General features: G+C 38.7%; 1 protein-coding gene across 3 annotated transcripts in view; it reads left to right on the top strand.

The window, feature by feature from the left end:
• The window catches only part of XRN1 (5'-3' exoribonuclease 1), an 88,871-nt gene that overhangs the window by 44,845 nt on the left and 30,286 nt on the right, over positions 1-13,740 (top strand). For all 3 annotated transcript variants that reach the window (XM_014574044.3, XM_014574045.3, XM_075937651.1), the window contains exons 24-30: positions 1,133-1,248; positions 3,948-4,094; positions 5,229-5,318; positions 6,082-6,217; positions 7,560-7,616; positions 8,332-8,464; positions 12,005-12,074. In XM_014574044.3, coding sequence (XP_014429530.2) covers positions 1,133-1,248; positions 3,948-4,094; positions 5,229-5,318; positions 6,082-6,217; positions 7,560-7,616; positions 8,332-8,464; positions 12,005-12,074 — 749 coding nt within the window. The remainder of the gene's footprint in view (positions 1-1,132; positions 1,249-3,947; positions 4,095-5,228; positions 5,319-6,081; positions 6,218-7,559; positions 7,617-8,331; positions 8,465-12,004; positions 12,075-13,740) is intronic.

Below are 13,740 nucleotides of genomic sequence, written 5' to 3'. Positions count from 1 at the left end.
AACAGTTATGCAAACCCCGACCCCCCTCCCCCTCCCATCCCTTCCCTCATTGCTCCCTCTGTATCAAAGGCAGCAGTGCGGTGTGGGGAGAAGAGGAGGCAGGAGCTGGTATGTGTGGGGAATGTATCAGCTCCTGCAGAGCCACTGCCACCCCCCATCCTGTACCAGAGGCAGTCGTGGGGAGAGAAGGCAGGAGCTGGTATCCATGGGGAGCCATGTGTGAATATGTAACCCCCTATGTGTTAACATGTAACTGCTGAAATGAAAGGTTACACGTTTACCTAAACAAACTCATTTTAACGTCCCTAGTTTCAGGAGCTGGTTTCCTTCTCCTTTCAACCCCTCCCATCCTTCAGTGTAAGAATAGCAGAGAAAGATATAGGGTTGGACAAGACGAGTTACCTTTCATAACTGGTGTTCTTCGAGATATGTTGCTCATGTCCGTTCTAAATTAGGTGTATGCACCCTATTGTCCATAGGGGGCAGCAATGTCAGTGCCCCATCTTACTGCCTCATCAGGTGACGAGGAGGAAGAGGGGTCCTGCAGCTCCCCTTCTTCCTATTCCACCACCGGGATTGCGGGAACATCCCCCTGGACCTGGTGCCATTGGTCCTTCCAGGACTGGGGAGCTAATGCATGTTCCAACTGGGAGCTCAGTACCAAATGGGATACCACTAGTGGCCTAAACAGCTGCTTAGCAGGTATCTGTGACCCCGACATAGTCTGAGACTACTGTACCCTGCGGCCATTGAAGGAGTGCCCTGGCTGACTGAAGCAACAGAGACCAATCTGGAGCCCCCAGCTTGTGTCTGGTGGTAGGCCCAAGGAGTCCAGAACAGCCACTGAGATGGGGCCTGCCATTGAGGAGGCCACTGTAGGGTTAACTCCTGTAATATCTCACTATATTAGTGCCACTCTAGGGGTCTCCCCTACTGACCTACAGTATCCAGCTAGGGAAAATCTTCTTGGCAACTGCATGCAATGCACGCACACCAAATTTGGAATGCACATGAGCAATCACTCAAAGAAGGTAATTTTTAAAAGGAAAAAATTGGGCTTTTAAAAATAACTATAGTAATTTATTACCTCTATCCTGTCCTAATATATATTAATATATTTTTCTTTTTAAAGAAATATTCTGTGAAGTACAATCCTGGATACGTTTTAGCCAGTCGTCTTGGAGTGAGTGGATATCTTGTTTCCAGGTTTACAGGAAGTATATTCATTGGAAGAGGATCCAGGAGAAAGTATGTTTAACCATAATAAATTTCTTTGTAATCAAAACTCTTGGTTATGATTGTAAAATGTGGATGATATGGTTTGGCAGATTCTGCCTATTAGCAATCCTGATATTAGCAACTACCAGTTGATGGAAATGTTTTGCCAGGAACCGGTCCCAGCCCGTTAACATCTTCAGGCAGGGTTACAAGACCAGAGTCAGGAAGGGAAAGACTGAGGTAGGTTTATGAGGCTACATCCAGGAATGGAAGGACTGGGGTGTGCTTTCTTTGCAGCAGTTCCACCACAAACCTACCTGTGACCTGTACTAATCCTGTCCTTGAGCTTCCCGCTGGGCTGCAACCCAGAAAACTTGTCTGCACATGGGATCACCAAGGAGATAAGGGGCTTATGGAAGGCTATAGGCAATAGCGAAAGGAGGGCTGCAGCCTGAATGTTGGAATTGCATAGTATCTCTCTCTGCACTCTCCAGGCTGTGCTCTGCCAAGAGACTGCACACAGGGTGTAGAACATGCTGGAACATGCCAAGCCTTCCACTTACTAGCAACTGTTGGATAAAAGCAACTTCTGTTTGGCAACCAAGCACTTGCTAATTAGTGGAAGCTACTGTATACAGAACTTACTATATTTGTTTTTCTTATGTTTTTATCCTATTGGACATCTCAGTATTTAATAAATTCTAATGGGATCTGTGATATAAAATTGCACTGATAGCACATTTGATATAAGAAGTGTTTTCAAAAAGATGCAATCTGAAAGTTCACAGGAGCTTAGTTTGTTAATGTTCTGACTTAGAGCTTTGTTTTGGTGGTTTAAATTTTTTAAAAGAAAATAAGAATTCCTTAGGTTTCCTAGGTGTCAAAAATTGTTTTAGTTGAAGTGATATTCTGATTGACCATTAGTAGAATATTGCATCAGATTAAAAATTAAATTTAAAATTCCAGCTGAATCAGATAGTACTCCCATGCTTCATAATTTTTTTTATTTTCCTCTTGGAGACAGAAGCTAGCACTCAATGTGTTAAATCTGAAGAAGCATCCAGAAGGCTAGGAAATTGAACCTGTAATTCTAAAGGATATTATACTGATTTTATACCCTCAATGCTATCATGCTGCTCTTCCTGTCTCAGTCAGAAAATGAGGCATAGGCTCAGATTGTAGTTTTAAAATTTTAAGAAAAATTAGTTAAAAAAATAACCCTGAACGGGGCTTTAGTGTACAAGATTTTTCTGGCAAGTGAGTTTTGGTTGAGAATTTCTCTCTAAAATCAATCATCTGTAAATATATTTCTGTACAACAGCCAGCCTTCCAAAGCAAGGAGACCCTAAGACAGAGCTATTCAACACACGGACTGTGGGCCACAAGCGTCCCATAGCCCGTTTGTTTGCAGCCCATGGTGTGGTTTAGGTTTACACGGGGCTCAACACATGGCCTGCAGGTGGGATCCTTTGAACATGACCTCCACTGGGAACATGCTCCACAATGGCAAGGCGTCTCCCACATGGAGTGAGCATTGAAAGACGTAAGCGGATGGGCTGGCTGGAACAGACAGGTACAGGGTGTCAGCATTTCTAGTCCCCAGGGAAGAGGTGCTAGGAGCGCCAGGTCATTGTGGGAAGTGCTGGCTGCTTAGCCTTGTGGGCAAAGCCTGAGAGGTGCTGACTGGCTCTCACTGGCCACATTCGGGTCTGGTGCTGTGGCTTAAGGCTTAATCTTTGTATTCATGCCTGTCAGTGTGAAAGAAGCTATTTGCATATATTTGCGTATATATTTGCAAGTATATGCAACCACACTTCAGTTGCAGTCCTCTGCATGTGCTGTGAGTATCACTGGGGCTTCCAAAGTTGAGTAGCCCTGCCCTAAGACTATATTCAAAGCTATTTAACAGATCTTAATTGGCTAGAAGGATTACTGTTGACCAGCCGAATTCAGAGCAGGCAAAATTCCTCTAAACTGTGTTTAGGCCTTTGTAGCATTGAGGAGGAAACACAAGAGTGGAACTAAGAGAGACTCTGTTGGTGTCTCCTCCTGTAGTACAAAGCACTAACGGTCTTTGTAATTTGTATATTTATTGAATAATGGTTAAAAGTGTGCATTGCATAAAACTTGTGAAACAGATAGTAATCTAAAAGTCACACTGTGTGCTTTCCTAAAACTCAAAACATCTGTTCCCTATTACAGCCCACAGGATGATTATACCTAGTATGTATACTGTATTGCACTTTTCATCAGTAATTCTCAAGGTATTTACAAAATAGGCCACTATCAGTAGCAACTAAAGATCATAGAATATTAGAGCTGGAAGAGACCTCAAGAAATCAAGTCCAGTCCCCTGCCCTCATGGCAGGACCAAGCATGGTCTACATCATCCCTAATAAATGTCTGTCTCGCCTGCTTTTAAATATCTCCAGTGATGGAGATTCCACAACCTCCACAGGCAATTTATTCCAGTGTTTAACCACCCTGACAGTTAGGAACTTTTTCCTAATGTCCAACATAAACCTCCCTTGCTGCAGTTTAAGCCCATTGCTTCTTGTCCTATCACATCAGAGGCCAAGGAGAACAATTTCTCCCCTCTCCTCTCTGACACCCTTTTAGATACGTAAAAACCACTTAGTCTTCTCTTTTCCAAATTAAACATGTTCTCAGAATCCACATTTCTGAGACTCAAGACAGAAATCAGTAGTTTTTCCACCTTTGTTTTGCAGTCCACATGGAGACCACAAGGCAAATGTGGGCTTGAATCTGAAGTTTAATAAGAAAAATGAAGAGGTTCCTGGCTATACTAAGAAGATAAGAAATGAATGGATGTATTCTTCTGCAGTAGAACAACTTCTTGCTGAGTATATAGAAAGGTAAGAATTGAATAACTTCATATGTCTGAAATTATTGTACTAAAATTGTCAATGGATTTTATTCATTGTGCAAATGTTTATTATTGATGACTCTGGAGCTAGAGGGAAAGTAACCCAAATCCTGATTTAATGAGAAATAAGTGCATCAAATGAAATATTTTGAGATGTTTCTGGCTTTTAGACTTAAAATGAATTATAATTTAGCATGAAATAAAGGCATATTGTCTGCTTATGCGAACAGAAGGAGAGGAGACATTTGATATGGCTTTATTATTAGATGTCTGGGGGGAGAAGGTGGAGCGATGGTGGGAAAGGGCGGGGCTTGAGACAGGTAATGGACGGACACACACATACACCCCGGCTCACCAGGAGTCCCAGGCTGGATTGTGCAGTTGTTCTGGCCGGGACTGGCTCATGTAAATGATCTTGTGGAGGAAACAAATGAATTAAGTTTTAATTTCTAGACCAAAGTTGTTGGTGTCATTCAGCCTGTAGGACACGATATCTCACTGGTTTATATTCTCAGTGAAGATCACTACTTACTCTTTGTATAGCCCTTTAGTAACTGCCAAGGGCTGACTAGTTATGTAAAAGCAATGGTATAAATGGAAAAAAAAGAAGCCGCTTAGGAAAAAAACGAAGCAGCTTAGAAAACAAATATGTTAAATTGTCATGGGGGTTTTTGGTGACACCCCAATCCATCCAGGTTCCCCTCCAGTAACATGTCATCACTAGAATCTCTCAGGAACAGTCCATCTCCGTACTTTATGTAGAGAGAGATGGAGCATGTGGGATCTTCCAGGGCTTTTTTATTCCTCTCTCAAAATGTTCCCATGTCAAAGAGATCGAGCCTTTAACCAGAGAGATCTGAGGTTGCATGATGGTGTTGGGTACACTTAAAGAAAGAGAGTGTCTCACATTATTTCTAATGTGTTCGTAATCCTAGCAATAAATTATCTTGTACAGAACTCTGATTTTCTGTCTTTTATCAGCACATTACACTACCTATTTAGCCACTAAAACTCTGTACCTTTATGAAAGGCTCTGCATCCTGCATTGCAAATTATTTTATTTCTATTAAGCACTTGCTTTACACTGTGGTGTATGTGAAACCTTACTACTCCTTTTTATTAGGGTCCCTGAACTGTTTAGTTATATAGCCAAAAATAGTCAAGAAGATATATTCTATGAAGATGATATTTGGCCTGGGGAGGACGAGAACGGGTGAGTAATGTTTTTTCTATTTTGATTAAATAATATTTTATATGATGAGTTCCAAATATTGACCTCTGTATATTCAAAAACTATTGAAATTGTAAAGCAAAGAAGGATACAATTATTTCAGTATTTGGGATCATCCAGTCCAAATGCCAAGCTAGAAAATTTGCTGTAATAAAAATGTGCAGAAATTCTTCAAGTACTGAAATATCTGCAGTCAGGGAAATTGCCTAACTTGAAGATCAGTAGACAGGAAAATGGTGGCAAGAAAGATTTGACAGTCCTGAAAATGGCTCCCAGCATATAATGATCGCCTTTTAAAATAACTGTAACCTGGCTTTTTCTACAGTAGCAAAGTCATTAAATGATAATTTTGACAATTATCTGAATATTATATATGTGGTTTCTAGAGACAGCTATTTACCACACCTATATCTCATAGTTGTATAATTTAGTTCTCCATCATTTTAATTCTTGCTTTTAAAATAATCTTAATTGGGTGTTTTAAATGATTTTTGTTTTAAAATCCACATGTTAAGACATTCAATTTTAGTCTGTATTTTGGAAGCATCATTCTTTATGGTTAATTTTTTTCATCCCTCTTAGAAGCACATTGCAGTGTTTGTTATTACTGTGACCCCAGTTATAAGATATGTGTATTACTATTGTATCTGGTGACATTATAAATCCAGAAACTGTGGGTATAGCCCACAATAATATGTAAACCCTCAACAATTATGATTATATACGTATTTTTTTATACATATAGTGCTGAAAGAGTTCAAGAAATTGTTGCTTGGCTAAAAGGACATCCTGTCAGTGCTTTATCTCGTTCATCTTGTGACTTACAAATTTTGGATGCAGCTATTGTAGAGAAAATTGAAGAAGAAGTAGAGAAGTGCAAGGTACAGAATTTTTATAGATTTGACTAATAATGGACCAAAAGCAGTTGTTTATATTGTTCAAGTACTTTATTCAGATAACAGAAAATATTTTTTCAGTGTCATAGGAAGTAATACAGAAACTATTAGAAGAAACTTACACTATTAAATTGCATCATAAGTTGTCATAGCAACTCAGAAAACACCAACAGTCTCTGCTCTTTAGTCTCTTTCCCTTTAGATAGATGAGGGTATGTCTATACTACATCCCTCTTTCAAAATAGGGATGTAAATTGCACATATCGAAATTGCAAATGAAGCCAGGATTTTAATTTTCCATGCTTCATTTGCATAATCGTGTTATGGCTTTCTTTTGAAAAACGCTATTTCGAAAGTGAAACCGCGGTCTAGATGCAGTTCTTTCAAAAAGAAAAGCCTTTTTCAAAAGATCCTGTACTCCTCAAAAAATGAAAATGAAAAAATAAAAAAGGCTTTTTTTGCGAAAACAACTTCTAGACCGTTTCACTTTCAAAATAGCGTTTTTCGAAAGAACGCCATGACGCGATTATGCAAATGATGCATGGGAAATTCAAATCCTGGCTTCATTTGCAATTTCGATATGTCTAGTTTACATCCCTATTTCGAAAGAGGGATATAGTTTAGACGTACCCTAAGCCAGATCTGCTCTGACCCTCTCCTGACTGAATACTTGTGGGAAAATAATCATTGTCCAAAAAGATACTGGACTCCTCGCAATCCCTTTGAAATACAATCTCAGTCTTCCCTTGTTTTCCAAATAATTTCCCTTTAATCTGCAGATAAATCAGAGACCGTCTCTTCCAGTTTCACAAACCAGATCCACTCAAATCAAAGAGAAAATAAAACAAATAGGCAAGGAAGTATTAAGTGTTAAATGTGTATTAAGTCCCTCGATGTATAGCAAATCCCCACAAGACAGCGGTTGATATTCTTCCTGATTATGTAGAAGGTTCCAAAAGCAAAACCGATATTACTTTGGATTTGCGTTGGGGTTGGTTAAATTTAAGCTGTGGTTTAGAAAGGACAACCTGACGTCTTAGATCCAGCTACTTTAAAATATTTTTTTTAAATAAACTATTTTGGCATGATTCAAAGTCTTGAGAGCTGTGTCTCCTCTTTAAGAATACCAGAAGAATGCCTGCAGTGCATTGTCATGAAGAATATATATGTTTTCTTCAAAAGTCCTACCATATTCTAATATTGTTCTGCTAACTTGTTCAACAAGTTAAAAAATCTGTTTGCATTTCTTATCTAAGACATTGCAAAAATAATGGCATAATTTTTCAGATTTCTTGTTTTAAACAACTTTTTTGTCCCTTTCCTTTAGCAAAGAAAGAGTAACAAGAAGGTGCGAGTGACAGTCAAACCCCATTTGTTGTATAGAGTAAGTAATTTTAGGACTGCTAGTTTTTATCATAAAATTAAACTTATGTAAAATAAATATAACTCACACAACTTTGTGAATCTCCAAAAATTATTAGAGGGCACTTTTTTTTAGTTGGGAACAGGATTAATTGAGATGTCTCCTAGGAAATCAGTTTAAAAGAGTTGTATTACTTAATAACAATGACAGCTGCATAAATGGGACAAAAATTCAGTTATTGACTTAGTAGCATATAACTTTTGCCTTCTTCTATCTGTTTGCTGATCCTATGACTTACATTCCCTCCATAATTGTAATGTATTCTGAAAGTGCTTCATAAATGCTGCCCTTTGCCTGTTGTGCTCTTTTCTTGGCACCTGTATGCTCTGGGCTGCATTGCTGGGTATTTCACAGATGCCCCTGTTGGTGGCATAAGGCAAGCTGAATATTATTTCTCGTTGTGCTTTCCCTCCACTTCATTGGCCCATTTTGTAACACGAGTAGCACTGCAGCTACCTAGTTAGCAATATATTAATAAAAGGGTGTTTTCTGTGAATTGCAACACCTTTATGTGGTTGTTGCGAGAACAATTTAAATTGAGAAAACAATCTATTCTATTTTGTAATCATTTCAACTTCTTTAAGTTTTAAATCCATGATTCATTTGTTAATAAAATCAGAAGAACTTATATTTTTGTATTTTACTAGAATTAATATAGTATTTTTGTTACTGTCAGCCTTTGGAACAACAGAATGGGGTTGTTCCAGACAGAGATGCAGAGTACCGCCTGTTTGACCGTGTTGTCAATGTGAGGGAGAATTTCTCTGTTCCAGTTGGTCTTCGAGGTACCATTATAGGACTTAAAGGAGGTAATATTTTGCTCATAAAAAGGCTAATATGTTAGCCATAAGGTTGGCATGCAAACAAACTGCTGTAAACTTGTATTACTTTGCATTTAATTATGAACAGTTTTAATAAAGAGTCAGATTTAATAAAGAGATGAGGCACAATTAAAAATATAAATTTGGATTGTAATGTACTATGTGGTCATCCCACTTACAGTGCCACCTGTGGGTTCTCAGGCTCAGTAGAAGAGCAAGTGCAGAAGTCTTTTCCGCTCTATTGCTGCAAAATATGGAGAGTGGAGGGTGAGGATTGGAAGGTGGCCAGTGGATTCAGGGTTTAAAGTCTCTGCCCCAACCCCCAAGAAGAGAGTTCATGTTTGTGGGGACCCCAAAGCTTGTTGCAGTGGGAGGTAAGGAAGAAGCTACTCTAGGATTATATTCAGATAAGAGAATATTTGGATTCAGGATCTGAGTATTGTCTTCTTCCCTGATAAGAGCAGGATTAGTTGTTTGGTAACTTTCATGTGACCACCTAGTCAGTAGCATTGTTTCGCTTAAATGTTAAATGCTGTCATGTGAGCATGATGTTTGAATGCTCTCAAGAAAATGAAAGAGGTATGCTTTTGTGAGGGTTTTTGGTTTTTCTTGTGTTTCTCTGCTTTTCAGAAGCATGAGAAAGTTGGCTGCAGTTACATTTGGTCCTCTATCCAATAAAGCTGAAGGGATTATTTAATAACTGGGATTAATATTTGTCTTCTGGAGGAATAAAGATAAAATGACAAAACCGATAAAATCCATACAGAAACAATTTTTTTTCTTATGATAGAGTGGAGAATTTAGAGAATGATTCACAAGTCACATATAACTCTATTACAGTGCATAGTGCTTAATAAACTCTTAGGCTAAGTCTACACTGGCCCCTTTTCCGGAAGAGGCATGTAAATTTCATGAGTCGTAGTAGGGAAATGCGCGGGGGATTTAAATATCCCCCGCGGCATTTAAATAAAAATGTCCGCCGCTTTTTTCCGGCTTTTAAAAAAGCCGGAAAAGAGCGTCTACACTGGCCCCGATCCTCCGGAAAAAGTGCCCTTTTCCGGAGGATCTTATTCAAAGTAGGAATAAGATCCTCCGGAAAAGGGCACTTTTTCCGGAGGATCGGGGCCAGTGTAGACGCTCTTTTCCGGCTTTTTTAAAAGCCGGAAAAAAGCGGCGGACATTTTTATTTAAATGCCGCGGGGGATATTTAAATCCCCCGCGCATTTCCCTACTACGACTCATGAAATTTACATGCCCCTTCCGGAAAAGGGGCCAGTGTAGACGAGCCCTTTATGGCATGGGCTGTTCTTCCTGTGTATTTAGTAATCTAAAGTAAGTACACAACTCTTCTGGTTTCTCAGGAATCCAGTCTTGCAGTTAAATGGCTGAATAGGTGGGAGGAATTCGAGAAGGTGTAACAGGTTTGTCCAGACTTTCCCAGATGTATATTGGCCCTGGTTGTAATGAGTGAAGGTGACTGGCAGAGTTTTCCTAAACTCTCAAATTTCTGACAGTGATAGAAGTAAGAATTTGAATGTTTAGATAGGAGACTTTTTCTAGTAGTGTGAGCCAGTTCAGATGTATTTAAAAATTCTCCAATTAAGCAGCATGTGCAACTTAAAACTCCTAGTAACATATTTAGGAGCTTATCTACAGAAGTTATTCCAGAATTAGGTAAAATATGAATTTGAAACAGAACAGTTATTCTGGAATAGCTCCATGTCTGGGGACACTAATACTGGAATAAGCATGTCTTCTTAGAGGTAATTCTGTCATAACTTCATGAGTAGACAAGCCCAAAGCTGAATGCTTAAAATGAAGCTTCATTTATTGGTCACTTCATGTGTTAAGTAGTTCTACCCATGAATGTGGAACTTCTTAGTCTTTGGCCTTCCTTAACAAATGATGGGCAGTAAAACTAATGAAGAGGAACACAGACCAGAAGAGAGAAGAAGGCATATAGGAGAGTCAAAATTGGAGAGACTGCCAATAAAACAAACAGAAATACAATAGTAGTAGTCCAAATGGTTTTTATCACACATAAGATTTCATTACGTACAAGTCCATTAAATAGTATTCATCTTAAAGTAGGACATATATTCTCAACCTGTAGTTACTGCCTAGGCTTCTCTTCACTCTCTCGTCTGTTGTCATTTGTAGCCGTTCCTCCTCTGAGACCAGGGTCCTTATTAACCAGTAGTTTTCAATCTTTTTTTCACTTACAAACCCCTAAAAATGTTGCATGGAGTTGTGGATCACTTAGGAAATATAAGACAATCTGTGCATCCCCAGTTTGAATATCATTGGGACTTCTTATGAAGGACCTGGGTAAAAAAGACCTACTTACTGTGGCAATCACTGTATAAAAAGGTTTGAGAAACAGTGAGGTAAATTATTCCTCTAGACTGGCATTTTAATAGTCTATTTCCTTAAAGCTGTGTCTGACAGGAAATCAGCTAGGGCAGTGTTTCTCAATCAGTGGTACGAGTACTCTTAGGGGTACTTGAGAGAAGTCTGGGCGGTATGTCAACACATCTGAAATTTGGAGAAGACTGAATTTTTGTTTTAAGTTTTACAGTGCTTTATTCTTTTTGTACTTTTTGCACCCAAGAATTTCATCACCCGCCTGGCTACGGTTAAGTTGTTATAAACAAATGTGTTGCAGTGGTAGAAAAAAATTGTGTGTGTCTGAAAACTGTAGGTACTGGTGGTATTTATAATTTTTTTAAAGGGGTACTTTATACAAAAAAAGGTTGAGAAACATTGATCTAGGGCAAACATTAAAACTGCCCATTTTCATTAGTAGTAACTTTACATTAAAATACATTATAAAGCAGTATATTTATCCATTACTATGTAAGTGATATCCTCTGCTGAGAGCCAGTTTGTCTATGGTTTCCTGAATTTAAGGATGCAAAAATAAGGTCTGTGTTTCCTCATACTGATTTCGTATCCTTATTAGATTGAATTCAATTTAAATAACTGGCTTTGTGTTGATGTGTGTCTATGAACACCTCATGGGAACTTTTACCAACTCCATTTTAGAGTCAGTCTGTCTTCCTAGATGGTTTTTTATCCATAAACCTTCTGTGCCATTGACCATGTGATGTACAGAGAGCAAACTACATATTCTTTGTTTAAAAAATGAGCAACAAAAATAAAATCCAATATATAAAGTTAGGTAAGACCATTGATCATTTAACACCCAAAAGCAAAATACAGTTGTGTTTTGGGAAAATAAGACTACTAGGGACACCTATCAAAATTATGACCCTAGATTACTGCTACTTAGAGTTGCTTATAGTATATTTACAATTTATGCATTTTTTTAAAGGATAATCACACAGGACCTTCTTTGAGGCGTTTCCAAATAGCTGAATGAAGTTTTGTATATGGGGGATAGGAATATTTAATATGTTACTTTAATAATAATTTAGTTTTATATTACCTTAATTACCACTATGCACAATTAATGGTAGACAGATAGGTAGACAATTTTCTTACTGTGCTTGTCATTATTTTCTACAGCAAACAGAGAAATGGATGTACTCTTTGAAGTTTTATTTGATGAAGAATTCCCTGGAGGCCTAACAGTAAGGTCTGTGTTTGCTCATACTGATTTCATATCCTTGTGAGACTGAATTTAAATTACTGGCTTTTGTGTTGAGGTATATGTGTGTTTATAAACACCTCATGGGAACTTTGACTAACCCCATTTTAGAGTCAATTTTCCTTCTGTGATATGTTTTCTGTATTTTTGTCCCTTATTCTTTGACTAGAGATAGTTTCTGTGTTCATAAAACTATGTGTCTGATACTTAACATCCCCAAGTGAAGTTTTATTCTTGTCTAAAGTAACTATCCCGATGCTGCGTGCAAAAGACTAAAAAACTAGGCTATGAAGATGTACTTGCAAATAGAATGTTTTCTAAAATATATTATTTATTTTCTGCATGTCTCTAATCACACTGTACATAGATTAGATTTTGGTTTTATAAGGTGCCTTTTATGCTCAGATTATGGTACTTGAAAAGTCTTTTACAAAACAGGCAGTGACTTTGATGTTGGTAGTGGAGCAAGTGTTGGTGAATACAGCAGTCATCATTAGCAGTACCCTATATTGCAGCAACAGAATTCACATATTTCAACCTGCCACAAAATGCTGAACTAATCAAAGCTTTCCATTTTAGGTGATTGCACTCTCCTGTGCTACAAATCAGAGATTATTGTAGTAGCAGTGCCTGGTTGACTCATACATATGCTGTTCTTGTCTCATGCCACCTCAAACAGTTATGTAGTGTGCACCCAACCCTCTCTCTCCCAGTTTCTTCTCTACCACTTTTGGCTTTTAGTCCGAGCACTTAGCAGCACTTCTTTACTTCAACCTAGTCAGTTTAGTTACTTAGGTAATAGTTAGTTGTTAGTTTATAGTTATATCTCCTTCACAGTTTCTTTTGCCTTTTACATGTACAAAAAATTATTTTATAGGAAATTAAGTTTCAATTGTTAGTGACCCTTTAGAATAGCATAGCTGTCCTTCCTGATGGGAAAATTTCTCTGAGAGTCATGCCTCACTTGATGGATTTTAAATGCTATCTTACGTGCAGACTCTCTATTCTGAGATTACACAGGCAACCTGCTACCTTGACAAGACTTGCATCCCACAAAAGTGCTCATACTGTCATAACCTGAAAGCCTGAACTAAGAAGGCAAGAGACCAGTAACTGAAACTCATAATGGCGGGAGGAGTCTCTGAACCCAGCTTTCAAGCCCTGATCATGGACTGACTTTCCTGACCCTCCATCTCAGGTCAACAGTCTCATATGGCAGCCTCTGACAGACACTCCCCTTTGCAGGCTCAGGGAAAAGAGTGCTCCTCCAAGAAGGCAACTAAAAAGCAGGCTCAACTCCCCCTCCTCAGGAGTCCATGAAGAAACTACATTCTTCAGCTCAGCAGACCCCATCGGTACCAGCCATACTGGCCTTCCACCTTCAAAGTGCTGAAATCACCTGGTTGTATTGGTACTGCACAAGAAAAAGACTTTAATTGGGCTAATTCGGACAAGGGCAGCAAAGGGAAAGCAAAACCCTCTACCTCTGTATCCTCAGAGTCAATGAGACACTCGCCATTGAGCAGCATTTGAACACTTCAAATTGTGATGCCACCTTCTGTCTCCACAGCGCGTGATCATCAACACTGCCTTACAGCCACACCCCAGACAACTGTATCACCATCAAAATCTTCTAGTCCGACTGGTCTCAGTA

Source organism: Pelodiscus sinensis, chromosome 10 (genome assembly GCF_049634645.1).
Source record: "Pelodiscus sinensis isolate JC-2024 chromosome 10, ASM4963464v1, whole genome shotgun sequence".
NCBI lineage: Eukaryota > Metazoa > Chordata > Testudines > Trionychidae > Pelodiscus > Pelodiscus sinensis.
The sequence above is the reverse complement of the archived record's forward strand: the minus strand, read 5'-3'. Positions and strand labels throughout refer to the sequence as shown.